Below are 27,708 nucleotides of genomic sequence, written 5' to 3' on the forward strand. Positions count from 1 at the left end.
ATGTTGGCCAGGCTGGTCTTGAACTCCTGACCTTGTGATCCGCCCACCTCAGCCTCCTAAAGTGCTGGGATTACAGGCGTGAGCTACCGCGCCCGGCAAGAATGTGATATTTTAATTGGTTCAGTCAGGGATCATCAACTGAAGCTGCGCCCCTTGGAGGAGAGGAACAAGATATTCCGCCTCACGGTGTCAGCCCAGGGATCACTTGGTCGTTGTAAAGGGGGACGGGGACCTGGACAGAGGCCTATTAGCTCCTGCTTTAACCACAGACTCAGACAGACTCAGTAGTGGAACGACTCACAGTCTGTGCCTCCTGCTGGTGATACAAGGGAGACGTGGCACCTCCGTAGTAATATTTTGACCCAAATGGAATTGGACACACACAGTTGGGGGCGTTTTACAATAGAAATAGCTTGAAATCCTCAAAATACCAATGTAAAGAAAGGCCAAACAGAAGAGTGGGGTTTGGAAGGGACTCTCACATGGGAGGAGGTATAAGAGGATGACCAAAGGCAACATATATCCTGGATTGGGAGAGAAATTCAGCCCTAGAACATATTTTTTGATCATTTGGGGAAAACTGAATATTGACCACATATCAGTGGGTACCAGTCATAATCGTGAAAGACGCAATCCCAAACACCGTAATTCCAAGTCTTGAAATCTTGAAAAACTGAAATCTCTCAAGTGTGAAATCCCCAAAATCACAATCCCAAAAAATCGAAATCCTGGAAAAGATCATTTGAAAAATTACTTAAGATATTTTTTGACATTTTTAAAGGAGGTTTCTCTGAGAAACATGTAAAAACTCAACAGAACACTTTTTAGAGCACTTTTCACGATAAAATAGGCAATGATAACATATATTTTTGGAAGCATAAAAACCCCCGGTGTACTAACAGCAGTCATACGGCTATAACAGTTACAAGCAGACCGTATTCATAGGTCAGAAATATATCAATGCATGTCACTGTGGTTGCTAATTGTGTACACTCAGCTTTATAACACCTGAAATACAGTGATGAACAACTTCAGTCTTTTGACAAGATTCATCAAAAGTTGTGATGGACCCAGTGTGTGGCACACAACCATAGTCCCAGCTGCTCAGAAGGCCATGTCAGGAGGATCACTTGAGCCCAGGATTTCCAGGCCAGCCTGGGCAACATAATGAGACTCTGTATCTTAAAAAAAAATTTTTTAAAAAGCCAAAAGAGCTGAGAGCTGAGAATATATATATATATATATATATATATTGCTCACTGCAACCTCCACCTCTAGGGATCCAGCAAACCTCCCACTTCAGCCTCCTGAGTAGTTGCAAATATAGGCACAGACTGCCACGACCAGCTAGTTTTTGTATTTTTTGTAGAGCCCAGGCTTCACTGTGTTGTTCAGGCTGGTCTTGATCTCCTGGATTCAAGCGATCCTCCCATCTTGACCTCCCAAAGCACTGGGATTACAGGCATGAGCACTGCACCCAGTGAGATCTGGAGAAATTTTATGTTTCACAAATGCAGATGTTCATTTATTGAAGAAATTTCATGAAATTTGTGGACTGTATATAAATGCATACAGAATGAATTTCCACATACCCAAAACTATGAAAAAGCCTGGCACAGAAGATGGAAAAATTGATCGGGGCAACAGTGGCTCATGCCTGTAATCCTAAAACTTTGGGAAGCCAAGGCAGGCAGATCACTTGAGTCCAGGAGTTCGAGACCAGCCTAGGCATCATAGCGAGACCCCGTCTCTACCAAAAAAAAAAAAAAATTAGCCGGGTGTAATGGTGTGTGCCTGTGGTCCCAGCTACTCTTGAGGGTGAGATAGGAGGAGCAGTTGAGCCCGGGAGGTCCAGGCTGCAGTGAGCCCTGATCAAGCCATTGTACTTTAGCCTTGGTGAGAGTGAGACACTGTCTCAAAAAAGGTTGGGGGGTGGGGGCAGGGCAGGCGTGGTAGCTGACTCAGCCTGTAATTCCAACACTTTGGGAGGCCAAGGCGGGTGGATTTGAGGAGTTCAAGACCAGCCAGGGAACTGTGGTGAAACCCCCTCTCTCCAAAAAATTTAAAAATTAGCCAGGTGTGGTTGCCTGTGCCTGTGGTCCCGACTACTTGGGAGGCTGAAGTGGGAGGATCACTGGAGCCCAGAAAATCAAGGCTGCAGTGAGCCATGATCATGCCACTGCATTCCAGCCTGGTTGACAGACTTGGACCCTGTCTTGGCTGGGCACAGTGGCTCATGTGTGTAATCCCAGCACTGTGGGAGGCTGAGGCCAGAGGATCACTTGAGCACAGGAGTTTGAGACCAGCCTAGGCAACATAGTGACATGCCTTCTCTGTAAAATAAAAAAAGATTACAAATATGAAAAAAAGACTGTCTTAAAAAAAATATATAAAAAGGAAAATGTAACAGAAAATTCTCATGTTGGCAGATGTTGACATGGGCACAGTGCTTACAGTGTTGTGGTAAATGTACTTTGATGGAGTCAAGTTTGCAAAAAATGCATAAAACTAATTAGAATAATGCTGACAATGTAAAATTGTGGAAAAAACTTTTAAGAAATTTGACATATTAAAAAGTATATTAGTTTAGGGATAGATTATGGGTAGTTGCACAGAGATAGTCCGTAAGAGCTGGCCACCTTTCACGATCATTATATTCTTGAGTTTTGCATCATGGCACATAGCTGCTTTTTTCCTTTTAGGATGTGACTCTCTGTAGAGAATAAGTTCACATTCATTTTCTGTGCGACGCTGCTCTTTTGGAAATTCTTCTGTGATTCAGGGTTTGCCAACATGAGTTATTTCCCATTACATTTCCCCAGCTTCTGTGCCATACTTCTTCATTGTTTTGGGTACTTGGAAATCCATTCTGCATTCACTGAGATACAAACCACAGATCTGGTAGAAGCAGTACTGGTGATGGAACAGCAATGCTGTATATCTTACTCTACCGTGTGCATAGTTATTGTTGAACCAGTAGGTAACTTCACTGGCTTCTTCACCCAAATGTGACTTTTCTCATTAAAAGCTCCTGGAATGTCGGCCAGGCGCAGTGGCTCACGCCTGTAATCCCATCGCTTTGGGAGGCCAAGGCGGGCGAAGCCCTGAGGTTGGGAGTTTGAGACCAGCCTGGCCAACATGGTGAAACACCCATCTCTACTAAAATACAAAAATTAGCTGGGCGTGGTGGTGCACGCCTGTAATCCCAACTACCTGTAATCCCAACTACTGGGAAGCTGAGGCGAGAGAATCCCTTGAACCTGGGAGGCAGAGGTTGCAGTGAGCCAAGATCGCACTACTGCACTCTGGCTTGGGGAGCAGAGTGAGACTCCATCTCAAAAGAAATAAAAACCGCTCCTGGAATGTCGTCAGTTAGATGGAATGCCAATGCAGACAAATGATGCAGTTTTATTATTTTTTTTATTTTTTATTTTTTTGAGACAGAGTCTCGCTGTTGTCACCCAGGCAGGAGTGCAGTGGCACGATCTCGTCTCACTGCAACCTCCACCTCCCCGGTTCAAGTGATTCTTCTGCCTCAGCCTCCTGAGTAGCTGGGATTACAGGTGCCTGCCACCACGCCCAGCTAATTTTTTGTATTTTTTTTTTAGTAGAGATGGGGTTTCGCCGGGTTGGCCAGGCTGGTCTCGAGCTCCCGACCTCAAGTGATCCACCTCGGCCTCCCAAAATGCTGAGATTACAGGCGTGAGCCACCCCGCAGGGCCAAATGAAGCAGTTTTAAACCCAAGTTTCATCCTTCCAGTATCACCTGGCCAATCCTCTCATCTGACTTTTTTACCAAATGCATTGTGCTGAATGGAAAAAAACAAAGTTTATTGGTAATATCTTGAAATTCACTGTCAGAAGCCCTGATGGCACCAATTCCAAATCTGTCGCTGTGGTTTGGGACTCAGGTGAAATCTATTTCCTCCTGCAAAGTCCCTCAAATCTTCAAATAAGCGTTTATAATAAAATGCTGTACTTTTTTCAGCATTTGGGATTATGGTGTTTGGAATTGTGTCTTTCAGGAGTATGATCCTAACCCATGATAGGTAAACCCATGATAGGTTAAAAGGTATCAATTTTAAGTTCTTTGGCTAAATGTGGGCCTTCAAAATATGGGCTTGCAACTTGACTCATACTGTGGTGTCTGTCTGAGGGAGCAAAGGAGTACCCAGAGTCTGGATTTTTTAATTGTGATGAAATATACCTAACATAAAATTTATCCTAACCTTTTTTTTTTTTTTTTGGAGAAGGAGTCTTGCTCTGTCGCCAGGCTGGAGTGCAGTGGCACGATCTCCGTTCACTACAACCTTTGCCTCCCAGGTTCAAGCGATTCCCCTGCCTCAGCCTCCTGAGTAGCTGGAACTACAGGCATGCGCCACCACGCCCAGCTAAGTTTTTGTATTTTAGTAGAAATGGGTTTTGGCCATGTTGACCAGGCTGGTCTCAGCTAGGTGCGGTGGCTCATGCCTGGAATGCTGGCACTTTGCGAGGCCAAGGTGGGTGGATCACGAGGTTAGGACATCTTAACCAATTTTAAGTGGGCAGTTCAGTGGTGCTCAGTACGTTGACATTGCTGCACAACCATCACCACCATACATCTCCAGAACTTTTCCATTATCCCAAACTGAAACTTTGTACCTATGAAATACAAACTCCCACATCCCCTGGCCCCTGGCCCCCGCCATTCTTCTCTCCTTCTCTATGAAATGACGACTCCCAGCACCTCCTGTGAGTGGAATCCTATAGTGTGTGTCTTTTGTGCCTGACTTACTTCACTAGCAGAGTGTCCTCCAGGTTCATCATGTTGTAGCAGATATTAGAATTTCTGTCCCTGAATATTAGAATATGCAGCCTTTAAGAAAGCTGAATGCTATTCCATTGTGTGGGTAGACCACATTTTGCTTATCTAAACTTTTGTCAATGAACACTTGTGTTTCTTCCACATCTTAGCCATTGGGAAGAATACTGCTGTGAACGTGGACATACCAATGTCTACTTCAGTCCCTGCTTTCGATTCTTTTGGGTGTATACCTAGAAGTGAAATTGCTGGACTATACACTAATTCCATGCTGAACTGTCATACCATTTTTTCAGATTCTGAATGTTTTATTCATTTAAAATAATGTTGGGCCAGGTGCGGGGGCTCACACCTGTAATCCCAGCACTTTGGGAGGCCTAGGGGGAATACATGAGGTCAGGAGTTCAAGACCAGCCTGGGCAACATGCTGAAACTTCTTCTTTACTAAAAATACAAAAATCAGCTGGGCGTAGTGGCGCACGCCTGTAATCCCAGCTACTTGGGAGGCGGAGACACAAGAATCACTTGAACCCAGGAGGCAGAGGTCGTAGTGAGCCGAGACTGCACCACTGCAATCCAGCCTGGGTGACACAGCAAGACTCTGATGCAAAAATAAATTAATTAAATTAAAATGTTGGCTGACTTAATGAAATCCCTTTTTTTTTTTTTCTTTTTTTTAGATCAACGGGGTTTTGGGTCTTGCTCTCCTGCCCAGGCTGGAGTGCGGCACCACAAACATAGCTCGCTGCCGCTTCTAACTCCTGGGCTCAAGCAGTCCCCCACATCAGTCTCCCAAGTAGCTGGGACTACAGGCATGCAGCACCATACCCAGCTAATTTTTTTTTAATTTTTATAGAGACAAGGTCTCTTGTTGACCAGGCTGATCCCAAACCCTTGGCTTCGAGTGATCTTGCCACGTGAGCCTCCCTAAGTGCTGGAATGACAGGTGTTAGCCCGCCTGGCCCTAAAAGCCTTTTCTAAAGGCCTCCAACCATCCTAGTGCGTAAGGACAGAGGAAGGAGGCTAGGCCTAGGAGCAGACTGACCCACCTCCCCAGCGCAGCAGCCACAGGTAGGCTGCTGGGCACAGACTTCACTGCAAGGACGCACGGGGGGATGGGGCTTCCCAGTTAAGTCAGGTTTTAAAATGTATTTGGGGAACAGAAATAGGGTGCTTGGTTCTTAATTTTGCAGAATTCAGGACATTAAATAAGTCATTCACTGTCAACCATCATTTCAAAAAAAGGACATTTTATAGGGAGGCCATAACATCAGAATTGCCCTACAAATTCAAAAATCTAGCTTTCTGAAAACCTCACTATATGGTTTTATATTGTTTCTCAGAAGACTTGGTGATATCTTTGCCACCAACCAACACTTGAAAGCAGCTGGGCTCTCCAGGATCAGCTAGAGAATTTGGGGCCCATTTAAATAATTATCAAGAATTTGAGGCTGGGCGCGGTGGCTCACACCTGTAATCCCAGCACTTTGGGAGGCTGAGACAGGTGGATCACCTGAGGTCAGGAGTTCAAGACCAGCTTAACCAATATGGTGAAACCCTATCTCTATTAAAAATACAAAAATTACCCAAGCATGGTGGCATGCGCCTGTAATCCCAGCTACCCAGGAGGCTAAGACAGAGAATTGGTCGAACCCAGGAGGCAGAGGTTCCAGTGAGCCGAGATCGTGCCACTGCACTCCAGCCTGGGCAACAGAGCAAGACTCCATCTCAAAAAAAAATAAAAAAGAATTTCAAGGTGGTAACAGCAGAACCGAGCATGGGCCACTTCTGAGCACAGGGCCCTGTGCAACCGTAGAGACCCACGCCCATGCAGCCAGCCTTGGGCTAACAGAGCCCCGAGGCCCCCTCCATGCCCCTCTTCTAGGGTTCCTTCCCCACCAAGAAGCTCAGCAGAAAGTTTTGATTTTTGCTTTATCAAAGTCAATGACATTGAGCAAGTTAAACTCTGTGTCGATTGTAGAAAATAAAACATCTGACCAGTTTCTGCCTCCTGATCCCATTAGTGATAGGTTTGGTGATTTTAATGAAAGAATTTCACTTAGCTTGTTAAATAATAATGCTTTCCTTACTCTAGAGAATTAATTTATGTGTTCGTGATGAATCGTTCTCATCAGCTCTCCAGCTACACAGCCAAACTTAGGGGGGAAAAAAAACCTAGTGGATGTGTAGATTTGACTCTGATATTTGTATTATTTTTAAGGTTAAGATTAGTTGAGGCCGGATGCAGTGGCTCACACCTGTAATCCCAGCATTTTGGGTGGCCAAGGCAGGCAGATCACTTGAGATCAGGAGTTCAAGATCAGCCTGGCCAACATGGTGAAACCTCATCTCTACTAAAAGTACAAAAAAGATTAGCCGGACGTGGTGTGGTGCACGCCCGTTGTCCCAGCTACTTGGGAGGCTGAGGCACAAGAATCGCTTAAGCCCAGGAAGCGGAGGCTGCAGTGAGCCGAGATCACATCACTGCACTCCAACCTGGGCAACACAGTGAGGTTCCGTCTCAAGAAAAAAAAAATTAGTTGAGAAAGAAAAGCCAGGTATTGTACATTTGTTGGGTTTTCTCTGAAAGCGCCATCCAGTCTATAATAAAATTCCAGTCGTCATTACCCTGGATGGAATTCATCTTGGCTGGTGTGAGTGGCTTCATGCCAGGCAACCCCATTGCAAAGAATGTGAGTGTCAGCCAGGCTGACGCAGGGATCCGCAGACCCAGGCCCCTCATTCCGTCAGCTGCTTTCAGCGTGTTTCCATGTTTTCATATTTTGAAAAAAGTCAAAATGCAAATTAATTTTTAATGTATTTCCCTTTGGTTATTCCCCACTCCCATGCCTGTCCTGTCTTAGAATCTGTGTGGTTGTTGGTACTGCTGTTTGGCCGTTTTAACTGTTGTAAGCCCGTACCGCAAGCAGATTAAAAGGAATACCACATTAAGAAGACTCCTTATTGTTCCAAAGCAAGAGTCCTCTGTCTTTAAAAAATAATATTACCACAGGCTGCAGTTCTTACAGCCGCCTGGCAGTTTTTATTGGAAGCCTGCTTGGAGTTCTCTGCAACTTTTTCCAAACGTGTCGCCGTGTCATGGCCTGCGACCTTCTCTTTCTCGGGTTTGACAACCACTTAGCCAACAAGTCCCTGAGAAGCCACCGGCCTGTGCTGTGCCCTCTGCAGTCACTCCAGCCTGTCCCTGGCTCTCCCGTGTGAGAAGAGCCTTGGCCGTTCCTCTCCCCGGTGTTTAAAGGGCCTCAGTACACGTATGGCAAGGGCTCGCATCCACTTTACAGTATCCCGAGCGGAGGAAAAGGGCCATTTCTCTTCCCTTATCTGTTTATGATGCGATATGTTCCAAAGCGGATCACATCAGCCACTGTTATGGTGAACTTAATTCGCTGTGATGGGGGCTGCTACCACCAGGGCCGCCGTGCGCTTCATGCCACATTATGCGGAGTGTAGGACTGCCTCACCCCACTGGCTCCGGCTCCCTCTCACTGGGCATACATTTATCGGGATTTATGCTTTAAAACAGTAGTTCACATGTTTTCTGATGGTGAAGTACAGAAACTTCCACTCTGTGTGTGACTAGCATGGCTTAGCTATGTTTCTGTGCAGACACACGTACACAGTTTCCAAATGAATTCACAAACTTCCCTTATAAAACTTCCTTTGAGGCCGGGCACGGTGGCTCATGCCTATAATCTCAGCACTTTGGGAGGCTGAGGCGGGCAGATCTCTTGAGGCCAGGAGTTCGAGACCAGCCTGGCCAGCATGGTGAAACCCTGTCTCTACTAAAAATACAAAAATTAGCCGAGTGTGGTGGCTTATGCCTGTAATCCGAGCTACTCAGGAGACTGAGGCAGGAGAATCACTTGAACCCAGGATGAGGAGGTTGCAGTGAGCTGAGATCGCGTCATTGTACTCCAGCCCGGGCAACAGAGTAAGACTCTGAAAAAAAAAAAAAACTTCCTTTGAGCAGAATAATAAAGTTGCCTGTGTTAAATGCCAAGTAGGTAAAATACGTCTGCAAGTGGAGAATGGCAGGAAGGGGCTCAGAGACACAAAGAGACTTTGCAAGTTAAGGGGGTGTCACTGGCAATTTTCCCTGCAAACGTTCCGTGTTTTGTTGTGTTGTTTTTACAACAGATTAGAAAATGGTGGGGAAATAGTAAAATTAAAAAGATCTCGGCTGCTTCTGGAACATTCTGGATGTTTTGCCTTTCACTAATAGTGTAACCTTTTTTTCAAAAGTCATTTACCTAAAAGTTAGACTTCAAAATGGCTTTCTGTTCCCCCACCGCAAGCCCCCGCCCCACCTTTTGGCTCTGCCTATCCCCTCCCCTCCGGGGTTTCTGCCCACCCCCCACCCCCAGGCCTGGCCTTCTGGGTGCCACATCTCCAACGCCTGCCCCATTAACAGACTCCCAGAAGACACAGCCCTCAGCATAGCACCTCTTCCTGCTCTAGACAGCACGTCTGGACAACACAGTCATGGAGGGGTCTCCCTCACCAAAACCAGCACCTCTGTCCCGTTCCATCCTCTGGCCTCATCTCTGCCCACTGCCTCCCAGAAAAAGGAAAAATCTCTACACCAAGGTCACTGGTCAGTCACCCCGCGTGCCAGGCTCTGCTGTTTCCAAAGTAATGGTCCCACCTACTGGTCACAAGCCCTGAGCACCCAGTTCGGGGCATGTTAGCCCCCAAGGGGGCAGCTGGGCTGGCTGGTCCTCATTTTGTTCACAACCTGTGCAGTCCGACCCTGCTGGGCCACTCCCCACCCCCCACCTCAGCACAGGCTCCATCTTTTTCTCCTGGGTCCCTTGTTTGTTTGTTTCTTTCTTTCTTTTTGTTTTTCCTCTGAGGCAGAGTCTTGCTCTATTGTCCAGAGCCAGAGTGCAGTGATGCGATCTCAGCTCACTGTAACCTCCGCCTCCTGGGTTCAAGCAGTTCTCCTGCCTCAGCCTCCCTGGGATTATAGGCACCCACCACCATGCCTGGCCAAATTTTTGTATTTAGTTTAGACAGGGTTTCACCATGTTGGTCAGGCTGGTCTCTAACTCCTGACCTCATGATCTGCCCACCTCGGCCTCTGAAAGTGCTGGTATTACAGGCGTGAGCCATGTGCCCAGCCTCTCCTGGACCCCTTCTAAGCACCCCGCCATCCTCCCTGGCTTCTGTCCCCACCCTGCCCTTGTGCGTTTACCAAGGGCTAACCCAGGCATTGAGCCACATGCATAACCGCCTTGCATCCTTACTGTATCCCTGAGATGTGGAGAGTTTTATCCCCTTTTTTGCAGATAGGGAAACTGAATATTCAAACCCAGGCCTGCAGCAATGTGAAACCTTAGGTACTTCCCACTTGCATTTAGGTGGGGGGCCTTGGGCAGTGGGTCTGCCCCAGGAGCCCCGCAAGGCGGGAGGCCTGTGTAAAGGCCTGCGAGAAGAGGCTGAGGGCCCGTGCCAGCAGCCGGGGCGCTGATAGGGCCAGGCCTGTTGGCTGCTGTAGAGACACACCACCAGGCCAGGCTGACACGGGCAGTTCCAGTTTCCCAAGGCAGTCCAGCCTCCAGCACCCGATCCTGTTCCATCCCCAGTGCCCTCTGGCTGCGCAGGACTAAGAAGTCCCCCAGCTGTGCTCCTAGACAGGTGGAGACTTCAGTCCTGCAGCCTCATCAAACGACTCCGCATCAGGGATGGATCCTGCCCCTCCACCAGCACCTGTGCTGTCTGCCACTCACAAAAATCCTTGTCCCTTCTCTGATTCCTGGTGGCACAGGGCTGTGAGGGTCAGGACCATCATCAGAATCCCTTACAAAGTCACAGCCCTCTCGCCTCTTAGAGAATCCAACTTGGGTTACAAAGACGAGTGTGTACAGGTCAGGTGCGGTGGCTCACGCCTGTAATCCCAGCACTTTGGGAGGCCAAGGTGGGTAGATCACAAGGTCAGGAGTTCAAGACCAGCTTGGCCAATATGATGAAACCCCATCTCTACTAAAAATACAAAAATTAGCTGGGCGTGGTGGTGCATGCCTGTAATCCCAGCTACTTGGGAGGCTGAGGCAGGAGAATCACTTGAACTGGGACCCGGGAGGTGGAGGTAGCAGTGAGCCCAAGACCATGCCACTGCACTGCAGCCTGGGCTACAGAGTGAGACTCTGTCTCAAAAAAAAAAAAAAAGTACTAGCAGCATGCACAGAGAGCCCTCGAGGTACCAGAGCAGAGCTGTGGATGCCCGTCTCAGCCTGTGCCCGTAGCTCTGACTGCATTTCACCAACTCCACCCTGGCAGGTTAGCATCAGGACAGACAGGCTATGAAGGAAGATGAAGCTGAGTTCCTTCCGTCTGTCTCAGTGAGAGAAGGCACGGCCCTCACCCAGGGGAGCAGAGATCAGGGCTGACTTTCCAAGCCAGCAAGACATGCATTCGGGCTACCTGCAAGGAAAAGCAGTTAGATTCAAGCAAAGTGGTGAATTGGTCTGAATGGAAAAATCCAAAACATCCCACTTACCTGTTTTGAAATGAAGAACCTGGCGTGCACACAGTCTTGAGTCAACTTCAGTTTTAACATGATAGCCAGGTAGGGGTGAAAGATGGGACGGGCAGGGGGACCAAGGACAGAGAGGAAGACAGAGGCTCTGTGAGCTCCGCCTGCTGTGACAAAATACACAACAGACATGTATTCCTCACACTTCTGAGGGCTGGGAAGTCCACGATCAAGGTGTTGGCTGATTTGTTTCTGGTGAGGGGCCTCCTCCTGGCTTATAGACAGATGCCTCTTGCAGTGTCCTCATGTGGAAGAGAGGAGAGGGCATCTCTCTTGCATCTCTTTTTCTGTGTGTGTGAGACTCCATCACTCAGGCTGGAGTGCAGTGGCTCAAACTCGGCTCACTGCAACCTCCACTTCCTGGGTTCACACCATTCTCCCGCCTCAGCCTCCCGAGTAGCTGGGACTACAGGCGCCCACCACCACACCCGGCTAATTTTGTTTTTGTATTTTTAGTAGAGACAGGGTTTCACCATGTTAGCCAGAATGGTCTCCATCTCCTGACCTTGTGATCCACCCACCTTGGCCTCCCAAAGTGCTGGGATTACAGGCGTGTGCCACTGCGCCCGGCCCCTCTTGTGCCTCTTCTTATAAGGGTGAGAATCCCATTCATGGGGGTCTACTCTCCTGACCTAATCACCTCCCAGAGGTCCTGTCTCCAAACACCATCACATGGGGGGTTAGGGCTTCAGCGAGTGACTTTCGGGAGCACGCACACACCAGCGCTCCTGTTGCCCCTCCCAGGGACACCTTGCACTGCAGCAAATCACTGTTTTCCGGCTGCCCTTGGCTGGCTGACTGGCAGCCTTTGGGGCCGGGCCCTGGGCATCAGGATGCCTGCTCTGTTTGCCAGTTTCAAAGCACATACTGGAATCAGTGTGGCTGGAGCTGGAGAGGACCTTGGTTTTAGAACTTTGATTGAAGCCTAAGGAGCTTTGGTCCATCTGCAGAGCAGCAGTGGCCAAGCCTCTCTTGGCCTTTCCTAGCATGTCATCTAAACCAGAGTGGGAAGCAGATGTCCATACGCAGCTCGCCAGAGCCGGCCTAAGGAGGGTTAATGTGCAGGCACTGTGGCAGGGCACAGGGCGTGGGACCCCAGGGCACCTGTGTGCCACCCGGGCTGTTGTGTGTGTGACTCGGCCAGCCCCTGCCCTTTGTGTGATGGACGCTGCACTTCTTCCAGCCTTGTGGCATCCCAAGTAGGCAGTGAAAAGCTTCGAGAAGGGTGGGCTCGGCGGGGCATGCTGTGATTCCAGGGACCCGAGAATTCACGTAAGCCAGTTCTTTCATTCTGGGATGGATCTCCCATGAATGCAGTTGGAGAAAGCAGCTGGGGTCACACACAGCCAGCTGGTGGGCAGGGCTGTCTGCAGGCCATGGGCTCATTTTCCCACCTGTGTTAGTCATGGTGCTGGTGGCAGCAGGATGGGGTCTGCAGGTCTCGCGGGAGTAGGCCGGGAGGAGCAGGCAAGGTCCGGCTTCACGATGGGGACCCAGGAGAGAGGGCCGCAAGAACCTCTTCTGCCTCCTTGCCCAACTGCATCTCACAGAGTGTGCTGGGCCCCGTGGAGGTGCCTGAAGTCTACGAGGGGGTGGCTGCCCTGGCCTATGGTGCATTTTACAGATGTGTCAACATGGCAAGCTGGGCCAAGGCCGTCCTGGGAGGAGGCTCAATGAGAGAGCACCCTGGGTGGGGTCTGTACCTGCTGTACAGGCCTTTTGCTGGCAGCTCTCTGTTCCTGAGGAGCAGCAGCTGCCTTCTGTCCTGTCTTTACCCCCCACCCCCCCAGCGGATTCTCCTACAGGACCTCACACTTCAGAGGCAGCAGGCCTTGAATCATTGAGCCTCTCTAGAGGGAAACTGAGGCCTGGAAGAGGGGGGCTGCCCAGGGCCCCACAGCCAACCATGGCCCTGCCCAAAGAGGCCTGGGTCCCTCCTCCTCTGTGCTGGGTGCTTCTTGAGCGCTTGGCACATCTACACACCAAACAGGCCCTTGGGCCTGAGCTGGCTGAGTTCACTAGCTAGCCTCACGCATCCTGCCTCGCAGGCTGCTGTGGGCTGCTGGCCCGGTCCCACGTGTCCTAGGTGCCTGCTTTCATGATTCCTCGGATAGTCTCCATAGTTTGCCTCAAAACTCTAGAAGAATGAGGCTGCATTTGCACTGTGACTTGTATCCAGGAATATTATCCTGCTCAGGCTGGTCAGGTTCTCAACAGGCAGGGAGGGTTGGGAGTGCCCAGTGGCTAATGACAGCAAAGCCACGAGTGCACCAAGTCTCAACCTGAACCTCAGGCGAAGGTTTGGGGACAAGACCAAGCTCACCTCCCGGTAACTGGCCCTCCCCTTGCCCCAGTCCCTTCTGGAACAACACAGGCTGTGCCAGCCTGCACAGGGCAGTGCAGAATCAGGAAAACCTGGCTGGGGCCAGAGCACCCGGGCACATCCTCGCTCTCCTGGGCCGCCTGGGGCCCGCACCTGCCGGGGATCCGCCAGCCCCCACACCTGCGGCCGGGCACATTTAACTGTGACTTGCAGAAGTAATAAGCCTAATATGGTTGACTTTATTTAATTAATAATGATCCTCTTCTGTTCCTCTGTGCTCATAAAACACCCTGCAGGTTGGCAAAAACACTCATAATATTGATCAGAAGTCAGGCGGGATATTTATTTTGTCTTTGCCCCACAAGCATAAATCCTTGTCCACTGACTCCTGCTCCCCGTGTGCGGGATTTACAGTGGCCAGCTTCTTAAAAGCATTCAGTAATTAAGGAATAAATATCCATTGGCCTTTGTGGGCTGTGCTCCGTCCCTCCGCCTGACCCCCTAGCAACGAGGCTCGGGGAGAAGGCATGCATGCAAGGGGGAGGCAGCTGTCAGCGCCCCTCGCAGTGGGCCGGGGTCTTCCCCTGCCGAGAGAGGAAGCCCCTCTCTTTTCCTCACATATTGTTCCAGCCCCCTCTTCCATGCCTCCCCTCCCAGTTCCTGTTTTGCTTGAGGCAGGAAGCACTCTGGAAATTCCTTGCTGCTAGCCTTCTTTTCTCTTCTTCCTCTGCCCTTCCTCTCCTCCTCTGTCAGTTTCAACCCCAGGGGGGCGGGTCCCCTCCAGTGCCTGCTCCTTACCCCCAGGGTGTTCCTCCATGCCAGCCCCCTCTGCTACAGAATCTCCTTGAATATCACTGCCCAACTCCTCTCCCACCTGTTGGCGGGGGCAGGGGAAGATGTTTCCAAAGGGAAGACTGTGACAAGTGGCAGGCACACATACACAGATTCTTTTGGCCTTTTCACACTGGAAGAGAGGAGGTTCCAATAAAAATGAACACATTAGACTCGACCTGGAGTGCACTTTCGGGAAAGGCTCTTGCTCAGTGTTTTATAGACGTGCTGAGAAAGCCACATTTGTGAGATTCGAAGGCTGAGGATGAAACCACCAAGAGACCGTTTTTATAGCATCCCAGAGCGCCCCAGGCCTGCCACACACAGCGGCCCCTGTGAGGACCAAGGCGGGCGTCTGGCTGCCCACTCCCTTGTCTGTGTCCTGTTCATCTCCCAGCCCCTGCCACAAGACAGTGCTGAAAGGCAGTCAGAAGCTTTGTGGTTATTTGCTTAAAACTTTCTTTTCTGGGAATCCAACCCATTCACCTTATTACCCCTTGGCAATGTGCTGACGCTTCCCTGCCAGGACCAAAACACAGCTGATGGTGGCTGTGTGAGACTGCATCTTTGTAGCTCTCAAATGCATGAGGAACAGAGGATGGGGCATTGCGGGAAGACAGTGTTTCTCTCTGAAGGCAGTTGTGTGTAGGTGTGACTCTCCCTGTGCTCTCCAGCTGTCCCCAGAGGTCTTGGTCTACGCTTTGCTCATCGCTGACAAGGATTTGCCAGTGCATAAATGACACTGCCACTAGCAGTGACCAAGGTCACCTCTGGGACTCAGCTGCCTGGTCAGCCTCACTCCCCCCCCCCCCGCCCGAGTACCTCCTACCTGGGCAGCACTTCTGTTTTGGGTACTGGTATCTATATGACTTGCCTTTTCCTTTTAGTGATCTTTGTCTTCATTCTAAAATTCCATGAATTATTAATCTTGGTAATTATTATAAATATTTATTATTATAAATTATAGATAGTTTTGATAGGGAAGAAGAGGAGGAAGGAAAAACTGAGATGATCTAGATCCATGCATCCTCTGTAATAGCAGAAGTGTTCTCAATCGGCAGCCGTGGAGACGTCCTAGTCGGCGGCAGTGTCGGTGCTCTAGACCGGCAGCTGTGGCGGCAGTGTCAGTGCTCTAGACGGGCAGCCATGGAGATGTCCTAGTCGGTGGCAGTGTCGGTGCTCTAGACCGGCAGCCATGGAGATGTCCTAGTCGGCGGCAGTGTCGGTGCTCTAGACCGGCAGCTGTGGCGGCGGTGTCAGTGCTCTAGACGGGCAGCCATGGAGATGTCCTAGTCGGCGGCAGTGTCGGTGCTCTAGACCGGCAGCTGTGGCGGCGGTGTCAGTGCTCTAGACCGGCAGCCATGGAGATGTCCTAGTCGGTGGCAGTGTCGGTGCTCTAGACCGGCAGCCATGGAGATGTCCTAGTCGGTGGCAGTGTCGGTGCTCTAGACCGGCAGCTGTGAAAATGTTCTGGAATCGAGCAGCCCAAGGTGGCAGCTGCCAACCGCATATTTATGTCAAGCACTTGAAATGTGTCTAAAGGAACTGTGTTTTTAATGTTATTTTGTTTCAATTAATTCACATCTACACCCACGGGCAGCTTATAGCTGCCCCATTGGGGGGCACATCTCTAGATTCTTTCTCTGAAGCAAACCCTACCTAACCCTTCGCCAAAGACCAGAACCAGATGTTGAGATGGCCAAAGGGAGAGAGTGAGAGTGGAGCTGTGGATCCACCTAGACTCTTGAAGCCCAGGTGGTGGCTGTGCAGATGGGAAGAAGTTTCCTAATTTGGGAGGCATCAGATCCCTGAGCAAGAGGTCAGGCAGTGCCAGGGCAGCCGGTCTGTCAGGTGTCCCAGCTGGGAGTCCTGGGCAGTGTGCTGTATCACGGTCCTCCTCCTCTAAGATGCGGGTAAGAACATGACCTTCCTCACTAGGTGTTGTCAGAATTAAATCAGGTAATTGTGCAAAAGCTTCAGCCTGGGCTGGGTGCAGTGACTCACACCTGTCATCCCAGCACTTTGGGAGGCCAAGGTGGGAGGATTGCTTGAGGCCAGGAGTTCAAGACCAGCCTGGGCAACCCTGGTGGAGCCACTGCACTCCAACCTGGGCAACAGAGAGAGACCCTGTTTCCAAAAAAGACCCCCTTCTCTACAAAAAAATTAAAAATTAGCTGGGCATGGTGATGCACACCTGTAGTTCCACCTACCTGGGAGGCTGAGGCAGGAGGATCACTTGATCCCAGGAGTTCCAGACTGCAGTGGGCTGTGATTGCGCCACTGCACTCTAGTCTGGGTGATAAAGCAAGACCCTGTCTCAAAAAACAAAAAAGCCTCAAGTCAGTGGTTGGCACATCACAAATACTTGATAAGCATTGGCTGTGAACATTACTGATACTTTTCCTAGTCTGTGTAACAGAGTTTGTCTATTTTAATAGTGACTCTACATTATATAAATATATGTCCATGATCAGTCACCTAAAACCCACCATTTGGCTCAGGTAGCATTGTAAATAAAGATGGAGAAATTATGCAGAAAGGCCTATGTTCATTATTGTCTTAGTCCTCTGGGGCTGCTGTAACAAAATACTTAGATGGGGTAATTTATACACAAAAGGAGTGTCTTGCTGATGGTTCTGGAGGCTGGAAAGTCCGAGACAGAGGCCCCGGCAGATTCGGTGTCTGGTGAGGGCTCCGTCTCTGCTTCATGGAGAATATACCTCATTGCCGCGTCCTCATGTGGTAGAAGAGGCAAACCAGCTTCCTCAGGCCTCTTTTGTGGGAGCCCTAAATCCCATGTACGAGGGCAGGGCCATCATCAGCTAGTCACCTCCCAAAGGCCCTCCCTCTTAATAACATCACCTTGGGGAGTTAGGATTTCAGCAGAGGGATTTGGGGTGACACAAACACATAGCAGTGATAAAAGAGCAGACTTTGTTGATAAATCCGTGCAGGGAAGGCACCCTCACTGCAACATTTCCAGTCACTGGAATGAGAAAGGGCTGATCCCAGCTGAGCATGGTGGTGCATGCCTGTAGGCCCAGCTATTCAGGAGACTGAGGTGGGAGGATTGCTGGAATCCCAACCTGGGCAATATAGCAAGACCCCTATCTCTACAAAACAAAAAAACAAAAAGCGAGGCATGGTGGCACACATCTGTAGTCACAGCTGCTCAAGAGACTGAGGTAGGAGGATCGCTTGGGCCCAAAGCAGTCCAGCCTGCTCGAACCCAGCCTGGTCTACATAGCAAGAGCCTATCTTTAAAAAAAAAAAAAAAGAAAGAAAGAAAGAAAAGAGAAGAAGACCGGGCACTGTGTCTCAACACTTGTAACCCCAGCACAAAGCAGGTGGATCACTTGAGTCCAGGAGTTTGAGACCAGCCTGGGCAACATGGTGAAACCCCATCTCTACAAAAAGTACAAAAAATTAGCCAAGCATGGTGGTATACACCTGTATTCCCAGCTGCTTTGGCGGCTGAGTTGACAGAACTGCTTGAGCCCAGGCGTTTGAGGCTATAGTGAGCCCTGGTCAAGCCACTGCACTCCAGCCTGGGTGACAGTGAGACCCTATCTCGAAAAGAAGAAGAAGAAGAAGAAGAAAGGGTCCATCCCAGTATCGGGCAGCATGAAGTGCCGGGAACACACAGACCTGCCCGTGGCATCCCCCAGTCACTTGAGGACAGATAAACCATCACAGTTGGTTGTTGCTTTTTCATTGGAGTCATCGACAGTGTTGTCACGCGAATGGTCTTGCTCAGGTACATTCTCCAGTGGGCACTGCAGTGAGGGCTCCCATGTGGTCTTCCCTCGGGCTTTTACCCCAGGACCTGTAACCGCAAGACAGAGCCCGGTGCAGCCTGCATGTGATGATTGGCCCCCACCCTGAGTCCTTGCCACAGAGCTTGAAATGAAGACTCTCTGGAGGCCAGGTGTGGTGGCTCACACCTGTAATCCCAGCATTTTGGGAGGCCGAAGAGGGTGGATCACCTGAGGCCCATAGTTTGAGACCAGCCTGGCCAACATGGCAAAACCCCATCTCTACTAAAAATACAAAGATTAGGCGGACATGGTGGCACATGCCTGTAATCCCAGCTACTCAGGAGGCCGAGGCAGGAGAATTGCTTGAGCCCAGGAGGTGGAGGTTATAGTGAGCCAAGATAGTGCCACTGCCCTCCAGCCTGGGTGGCACAGCGAGCAAGACTCCATCTCAAAAAAAAAAAAAAAAAGAGAAAGAAAAGCTCTCTCTTCCCCCAACACTGACTTGCACATTTTCTTTTGTAAACACAAATGCTTCTCTCCATCCCCCATCCCCTCCCTCCTGATGTGTTATTGACTCTGCCTTGATTCTGTTGTCACTGGATTGGCTGTCATGCTGTCTGTGCAGCACCTGCTTTCTGTTTGCAGGTTCTGGGAGTTGTATGACGCTGGGCAAACTGGGAGCGGCGTGAGCATCCCAGCCCAAGCTCGGGCTCAGGAGTCGGGAGTCGGCACTCACTCACACACGCACACGCACAGAAGGCTCTCCCGCTCTCTCAGTCGGCACACACGCTCACACGTACATGCACAGGAGGCTCTCCCGCTCTCTCAGGCTGGTCCCTGGGCAGGTTGAAGGCGGCTCAGCATCCATCTTTTTCCAGAGAAGAGAACTTTGGCCCTCCCAGGTGCTAGCCGGCCACCTCATGGCTCCAGGCCTGTCCTAAAGGTGGGGACCAGATTGGGAGCCTCCCTGCTTCTGCCCTGCAGCCCCGTCTGGCCTGAATGGTGTAAAATTCCCTGGGTCTTTCTTTCCTTCTTGCTCTGTTTCAAGGAAGGAAAAGCCGGGTCTGTCAGTTCTAGGCTCTCCACTCTCTTCTCCCCTTTTGAAACTTGCAATAAAATCAACCTTCTCTTCTTTCCTGCAGCCTTTCTTTTTTCCTGTGATTTCCCAAAATATGGCCACCACTCTGCCGTCACGTGTCCATCTTGTTCCACATTTGATATGGAGTTTGTTTGTTTGTTTGTCTGTTTTTGATACTGAGTCTCTTTCTGTTGCCCAGGCTGGAGTGCAGTGGTGTGATCTTGGCTCACGCAACCTCCACCTCCCGGGTTCAAGCAATTCTCTGCCTCAGCCACCTGAGTAGCTGGGATTACAGGCGTCCACCACCACACCTGGCTAATTTTTGTATTTTTAGTAGAGATGGGATTTTACCATGTTGGCCAGGCTGGTCTTGAACTCCTGACCTCGTGATCCACCCACTTCAGCCTCCCAAAGTGCTGGGATTACAGGCCTGAGCCACCATGCCCGGCTAGAGTTTGTTTTTTAAATGTGTATATGCTCGGGGGTCCTCTTAAGAGTCTGGTGTTACCAGGAATGATCAATAAAGTCAGTTACTGTCATCCTTATCCCGACACTAAGTGCTCTGGTTACATGGAGATTACACCTTGCCAGCTGAGTCATGCGGTGGATTTGGCGTGGCGGGCACTAAGTATGCGGGTTGCAGGTGGGGAGTGTCCAAGATAATTGTCTTTGGGGTGGACACAGGAAAGCCACCTTGGCCAAGTCACCACCCCTCAAGGTCAGGTGCAGCAAACCCCATCAGGCAGCAATGCTAGAGTATCTGTCTCTGAGCTATCAGACCCCGAAAAAACCAGAGGGTTCATGGCTCCTGTGACCTACCCAGTGATTCCTATGTCCTATGCTCAGTGCCTGGCTGTCCTTGTAGATGGCTTCCTGACATGGCCCAGAGAGAGGTAAAGAGCCACCTACAAAAGAGGTCTTCTTTTAGGCAGGAGGAAAAGCAAATATAAAATACGATGGCGCCTTAAATGTACCTTTTCTTTTCATTTTGGGGATTGTGTCACTGCCTTTCTTCCGCTGAGTCGCCCATTCCCTCATTTTCCCTCGCTCTCCTGCGGTTGATTTATTTAAAGGTGTGTCAGCACCGCATCAAATGAGGAACTGGGCCCCCTCCTTTCTGCTGACGGCCGGCCGCGCCAATAATTCATTTTTTAGCTCATTAGCTAACGGAGGCTGTGAGCAGTGGTCCTCCCGGGGATTGGAATGAGGGGAGGTGATCTACTGCCGGCTGCCTGCTCTTGAACTGGCCTTCCTTGGGGAAAATGAAAGGCTCAGCCAAGACAAGCCAGGGATCCCGGAAGTAGAATCGCGGCCTCCGAGTGACCATCTGAGTCTGTGTGTGCTTTGACGTCGTGGCTTCTTAGGGCAAATGCCTCTAGACGGAATATTCTCATCGAGAAGAAGCCATTGTCAGCATGTCCCTCGGTCACATGTGGCCTGTGTTTGCAGACGCTAGTGAGAAAGATGAAGGATGCTATCCAGAGTATGCGTCAGCTCAGGCTGCCATAATAACGTAATACACACGAGTGGCTTAAGTGCAGGACATTCACGTCTCACAGTTCTGGAGGCTGGAAGTCCGGGGTCAGGGTGCCCAGAGGGTTGGTTCTGGTGAGACCTCTCTCCCTGGCTCAGACGGTGCCTTCTCCCTGTGTCCTGCCTTTCCTCCAGGTGCGCTCAGAGTGGGGGAGACGTCGCCAGTGTCTCGTCCTCTTATACAGGTATCTGGGTTATTGAATTAGGGCTGTACCTTTATAGCGTCATTTAACCTTGATTCTCTCCCTGAAGATCCCATCTCCACATACAGCAACATTGAGGGTTAAGGCTTCAGCATGTGAATTTTGTGGGACACGACTCATCCTCTAACATCCAAGAAGCCTTTAAACATCTCAAGGCTATGGGGCAGGAGCCAACCAGATGTTGCTCCTGCAACTCTGACAGCTATGAGGTCATTTAAACCAGCCAAACTCCTTACCCCGGAGTCTCAGGATCCTCTGCACCCTGGGGGGAGCTCACAAGATGCCAGCAGGCTTGGCAAGGCCTCTGGCCAAGAGCGGCCCCCGTACCATGCTGAGCATGAGGACTTGCGTGAAGCTCGTATGTACACACAGCTGTGATTTAGAAGCCTCCCGCACCCAGCAGGCCTTCAGTACCCACGGCCCTGTGCCACTGGCACTTCCCCTACACGTGCCACTTCCACTGGTGAGCTCCTGTTGCTCACATAATGTTGAATTATCAGAGAGGTTCTCTTCGGTCATAACCACAGCCGCTGTTTGCAGGGGAACCGCTGTGGCCATGGTGTCATCCAAATGCGTGATCCCAAATGGTGTAGATGTCACTGTCCCCATTTGACAGATGAGGAAAGGAGGGTCCAAGAAGTTATTAGAAAGGTGAACATCTGCACCACTAAGTCGAAAAAAGCAGGCACGCAAGCCACAATCTCTCTAGTGCTTAAGAGTAAGCCTGTGAGCCCAGTATTGGTGGGGAGTTTTGCTTTTCCTGCCTTTGGGCCTTGCAGAAAGTGCAGGGAGCTAAGCTTTGCCCCTGGTATCAGGATGGGAGCATCCATAGGAGGTGGGCTTCAAGTCACAGCAGGGGACTGACATGCGTGAGGTTGCTGAAGTAGCACCCAAAAAACCCAGCACCCTTGTCTGAGTCCTGTTTTCATACTAGTTAAATTTCAGCTGCTAACAAGAATCACGTCTGATGCAGACACAAAGCCCAGTGACTGCCCCTAGCTGCCTGATCACCTCCTAGTGTCCAAAAAACACTGAAATATTGCAGTCCCAAAGGACTCAGAAGTCAGCATTGAAAGCTTCTGTTTTGCTTTCTTTTCTTTTCTTTTCTTTTCTTTTCTTTTCTTTTCTTTAAACAGACTCTTGCTCTGTCACCCACGCTGGAGTGCAGTGGCGCAATCTTGGCTCACTGCAGCCTCCACCTCCTAGATCCAAGCGATTCTCCTGCCTCAGCCTCCTGAGTAGCTGAGACTACAGGTGTGCCACCACGTCAGGCTGATTTTGGTATTTTTAGTAGAGACGGGTTTTCACTATGTTGGCCAGGCTGGTCTCGAACTCTGGACCTCAGGTGGCCTGCCCAGCCTCGGCCACCCAGAGTGCTGGGATTACAGGCATGAGCCACCGCACCTGGCTGAAAACTTTTGTTTTGGAAATGGAGTTTCACTCTTGTTGCCCAGGCTGGAGTGCAATGGCGCAATCTCGGCTCACTGCATCCTCCACCCTCCTGGGTTCAAGCGATTCTCCTGCATCAGCCTCCCGAGTAGCTGGGATTACAGGTGCACGCCACCACCCCCGGCTATTTTGTATTTTTAGTAGAGACAGGGTTTCTCCATGTTGGCCAGGCTGGTCTCGAACTCCTGACCTCAAGAAGCCCACCCGCCTCAGCCCCCCAAATTGCTGGGATTACAAGCGTAAGCCACCACAGCCAGCCATAGGTAAGTTCTTTAGTGGTGATTTGTGAGATTTTGGTGCCCGAGCAGTATACATTGTACCCTATTTGTAGTCTTTTATCCCTCGCCCCCCTCCCACTCTTCTCCCCAAGTCCCCAAAGTCCATTGTATCATTCTTATGCCTTTTGTGTCCCCATAGCTTAGCCCTCACATATCAGTGAGAACATACGACGTTTAGCTTTCCATTCTTGAGTTACTTTCCTTAGAATAATAGTCTCCACTCTCATTGGAGGTCACTGCAAATGCTGTTCACCCATTCCTTTTTATAGCTGTGTAGTATTCCATCGTATATATATATATATATATATATATATATATACCACAGTTTCTTTATCCACTTGTTGATTGATGGCCATTTGGGTTGGTTCCACAATTTTGCAGTTGTGAATTGTGCTGCTATAAACGTGTGTGTAAGTATCTTTTTCATGTAATGACTTCTTTTCCTCTGGGTGGATACAATAGTGTGATTGCTGGATCAAATGGTAGTTCTACTTTTAGTTCTTTAAGGAATCTTCACACTGTTTACCATAGCAGCTGTACGAGTTTACGTTCCCACCAGCAGCATGGAAGTGCTCCCTGTACACCACATCCACACCAACATCTACTGTTTTTTTATTTTTTTTTTATTATGGCCATTCTTGAAGGATTAAGGTGGTATCAACAATCCTGATTTTTGTTTGTTTGTTTGTTGTTTGTTTGTTTGAGACAGAGTTTCAGGCTGTCTGGAGTGCAGTGGTGCAATCTCGGCTCACTGCAAGCTCCGCCTCCCAGGTTCACGCCATTCTCCTGCCTCAGCCTCCTAAGTAGCTGGGACTACAGGCGCCCGCCACCGCGCCTGGCTAATTTTTTTTTTTTTTTTTTTTTTTTTTTTTTTAGTAGAGACAGGGTTTCACCGTGTTAGCCAGGATGGTCTCCATCTCCTGACCTTGTGATCCGCCCACCTCGGCCTCCCAAAGTGCTGGGATTACAGGCGTGAGCCACCGGGCCTGGCCAACAATCCTGATTTTTAAAAGTAAAGAACAGCTCATTCAAATGTGTATCAGCTTGTCAGTTCAGATGAGGTTGCCTGTGGGGTGAGATGGGAGGACAAAGAATCACTCCAGCAGTTCCCGGGGAGAACATACTGACACAGGGAAGGGTTCAGGAGCTGTAGGTTTGTACTCATTCTTTGGCTGGGGTGTTCGAATATTAAAAAGAAATTGAATAATTGCAGTTAGCACTGTAGCTACTGTGTTATCTGGTTTATCCCTGGGTGATTTGGCAATGGCTATTAAAATCAATCGGAGCGGAATCAAATAGTTGTGATTTTAATGCCTACCAAAAAATGAGAGTTAGCAAATTGGAACTGGAAAGTCTGGACGTATCCTTCCCCGTCATCCCTTTTCATTTAATTCACGTTTTGCTCCTTCTCTTTTGTGATTTATGAAATGCATCAACACATGTTTAATACATTTTCAATAAGGCCTTTAAAACAGTATCAGAAGCACTTCTTTTTGTCTGTCTCCTGAACCCGTATTTCCCAGACATTGTCAGTGCTTTTGTGCTTGTGTTTTTGCCCGAGTGGGGTGCGGGGGCTGCCTCCGCTGCATTTGTGGGGGCTGGTGTCAGTTCTCAGCTGTAGCCAAGTGTTTGTCCTGGAAATCTCCAAATGAAAAGAGTCGGGGGTCACTCTGGGGTCACTCCCATGTACCAGGAAGTGAAGCAAAACTAATCCAGATTTACTCCTGGAAGAATTTGTTTGCCTAAGTATTTAAAAACAGATTAGGGCTAACCCGACACTAGATCACTAGGTGCAATGTAAACACGGGTAAAAGGTGTAAACAAGGCCTTTCCTCTGTACTTCGGAAGCAGAAATGTCATGGGTAATGAGTTTTCTTTCTAGACTTTCGCGGAGGCCCTGAGTGATTTCTCCGTGTCGTTTGTAGCTGTGTACTCTGATTATTCCCCTGGAGAAACCTGAATTTTGGAGAGGGCAATTGTGAATCAGCGCGTTATTAAAGTCTCTGTGGGTAACTGCAGTGCCTTCTTACATGTAGGGCTTTTCTTTCCTTTTTCTTACTTTTTTTTTTTTTTTTTTTTTTTTTTTTGAGGCAGGGTCTCATTCTGTCACCCAGGTTGGAGTGCAGTGGTGCAGTCTTGGCTCACTGCAACCTCTGCCTCCCGGGTTCAAGCGATTCTCCTACCTCGGCCTCCCGAGTAGCTGGGATTACAGACACCTGCCACCACACCGGCTAATTTTTGTATTTTTTGTAGAGACAGGGTTTCACCATGTTGGCCAAGCTGGTCTCAAACTCCTGACCTCAGGTGATCCACCCACCTCGGCCTCCCAAAGTGCTGGGATTACAGGCGTGAGCCACTGCACCCGGCCTCTTTTCTTTGTCATACTCATCAAAAAGGCAGGCAGGGAGCACTTCCCTGGCTGGGCTCTGCTCCTGGGATCCTTGTAAAATTTCAAGAGCTGCTTGTAAAATCTCACATTGTTCTTTGTAAATTTCTTGTCCCCCACCGCCCCACCTTTTTTCCCCCCTCTAGCAGTGCTACAGAGTCTTGAGTTTTCAGTATCTCTTACACTCTTTTTTAAGAAACCAGAAACCATCATGAGTAGCCAGAGGACAGGAGCTGCTCGCCTGGGGTCCTTCCTTTGGGTCAACGTCAACATGTCTTACTGTCGGTTTCCTCTTCTATTTCTTGAGCTTCTCATCTCGTCCTGTCCTCTCCTTCTCAGCCCTCCCCACAGATGGGTAGCAGGGTCCCCATCCTCTGTAGACCCCCCAGGAGAAGACCACCACGTATTACACTGGCCAGCTCAGGCAGCCCCATCTTAGCCAGGTTGTGATGCTGGGGGCGGGCAGGCACCAGCATCATCTGCTCCCCACACCACCGACCCCATGCACCCCCTCCCCGGCTTCGTCCTCTCCTCTGCCTCTGGGCTCAGCTCTGGCTTCTGGGAGCTACTTGCCTGTTTCCCAGGCCCTGGAACAGTTTCCCTCAGAACACCCAACCGTTCTTTGTCATTTAAGGAATTCCTGACATTCTGTCCTTTCCACTTAAGCGTTTCCCAAGTATCTGGAGATTCCAAAAGCTGCATCTCCCTTCTAAACCTCCTCATTGGAGTCTGCCCTCTCCTGCTTGAGTCTGTTGCCATGTTTTCTTCAGCTGAAAGGGTTTAGAAAACCTGGGGAGTCCACACACACACACACCCTATTTCGGAGTTTGGAGCTAAGACCACATGGGCACCCCCAGGTGTGGGGAGCGCACTGGCTGTCCCGTTCCCCCACCCCCCAGCTTCAGCCAAGTGTCCTATAGTCCTGACTACAGCCCTGCTTACAGGAAAACAGCTCTCAGCCCCGGAGACCTTGCTTCCATCGTGCCGGTCCCAGGCAATAGGGTGGCTTCCCCTGTGTGTCGGCGTGTGAGAGCCACTGATCACTTGATAGTTTTCTTTCCAAGGACAGATTCTGCACTAAAAGTGACAGAAACAAAGAGCACCAAGACAGCGTATGAGCCTGAGATCAGCGGCTCTCACACCTTGGGCCCATTGGAATCCCCTGCAGGGCTTGTTAAAACACTCCTAGAGGTTCGGATTCAGGGGGTCTGGGGCGTGACCTGAGAACCTGCATTTCTGGGCTGATGCTGCTGGTGAGGATACTGTTTTGTGAAGGTGGATAAACCTTTCCTCCAGGGAGCTTTGTGCCGAGTGAGGACCTTTGCTTTCTGTGACTTCACTTCCCTCTCGGCTCCTCCCGACCACATGGGGCGGGTGCTTGCAGCCTGTGTTCTCGGGCCTGATCGTGACCGCACCTGTCTGGTGGCTCTTTGCAGGGAAGAGAAGGAACGGTGGATCCGTGCCAAGTACGAGCAGAAGCTCTTCCTGGCCCCACTACCCTGCACGGAGCTGTCCCTGGGCCAGCACCTGCTGCGGGCCACCGCCGACGAGGACCTGCGGACGGCCATCCTGCTGCTGGCACACGGCTCCCGGGACGAGGTGAACGAGACCTGCGGGGAGGGAGACGGCCGCACGGCGCTGCATCTGGCCTGCCGCAAGGGGAATGTGGTCCTGGCACAGCTCCTGATCTGGGTAGGTGGTCGGCACCCCTGGCAGAGGACGAGGCCACAGGGGGCACTGTCTGCTTTGTTCTGCTTCCATGGGCATCTTTCTGGCAGAAGGCTGTTGTTCTTTGTCCGCAAATGGGAACAGTTCCTAATGGGAAACTCCAATTGAAGAACAGAGGACCTTATACAGACACAGTTGGTCCTCCTTGTACAGTACTTGTCAGTTTCTGAAAATTGCCACTTTGTGATTGCCCCTTGTCAGGGAGGGTTGGTGGTGTCCCTCTTTTTCATTTCCATCATCTTCTGGAGAGAAGGCAGTGTATTAACGGGATGACTTGTAGGGTTTCCCCATTTCCAAACCTTTGGTGTTTTTATTCACTTAACAGAGAAATACTGGACCCTCAACTTTGAGGTCTGATGTGGCAGGAGTTTGTCAGAGGGCTTCTTTTGAACCATTCTGATGAATTTCTACTGGGGAAAAGTATTCTGTACATTCCTGTTGAAGCATGTGGCACAATGCTTGAATGAGTAAAAGAGAAGGATAAAGTGGTTGAGCAGAGAGGCCTTGCCTGTGCCACGCGGGAGCTACGTCTGAGAAGCCGTGCCCACCTAGGGGCTGCCCGTGGACCCCTGGGGCTTCAGCCGAGGCAGGTCCCCACCAGAGGCAGGCTCCACCTGCAGGGAGGCTCCCCAGCTAGGGAAGGCAAGCGTGTGCCCAGAAGTGGGGACGGCACCCAGAGGTGGGACACCCAGCTGGAGGCTCTTCTGTCTCCACTCGCAGGGCAGGATGGGTCAGTCCCGCACGGCAGCAACGTTCTACAGCCGCACGTGTGGAGTGCTGCAGG

At 50.1% G+C, this 27,708-nt stretch overlaps 1 protein-coding gene across 11 annotated transcripts in view; it reads left to right on the top strand.

Moving 5' to 3' along the window:
* Positions 1-27,708, top strand: part of AGAP1 (ArfGAP with GTPase domain, ankyrin repeat and PH domain 1) — a 645,437-nt gene that overhangs the window by 606,643 nt on the left and 11,086 nt on the right. For all 11 annotated transcript variants that reach the window (XM_005574702.5, XM_005574705.5, XM_005574700.4 and 8 more), the window contains one exon: positions 26,633-26,888. In XM_005574702.5, the coding sequence (XP_005574759.1) occupies positions 26,633-26,888 (256 nt within the window). The remainder of the gene's footprint in view (positions 1-26,632; positions 26,889-27,708) is intronic.

Source organism: Macaca fascicularis, chromosome 12, assembly GCF_037993035.2.
Source record: "Macaca fascicularis isolate 582-1 chromosome 12, T2T-MFA8v1.1".
Classification (NCBI taxonomy): domain Eukaryota; kingdom Metazoa; phylum Chordata; class Mammalia; order Primates; family Cercopithecidae; genus Macaca; species Macaca fascicularis.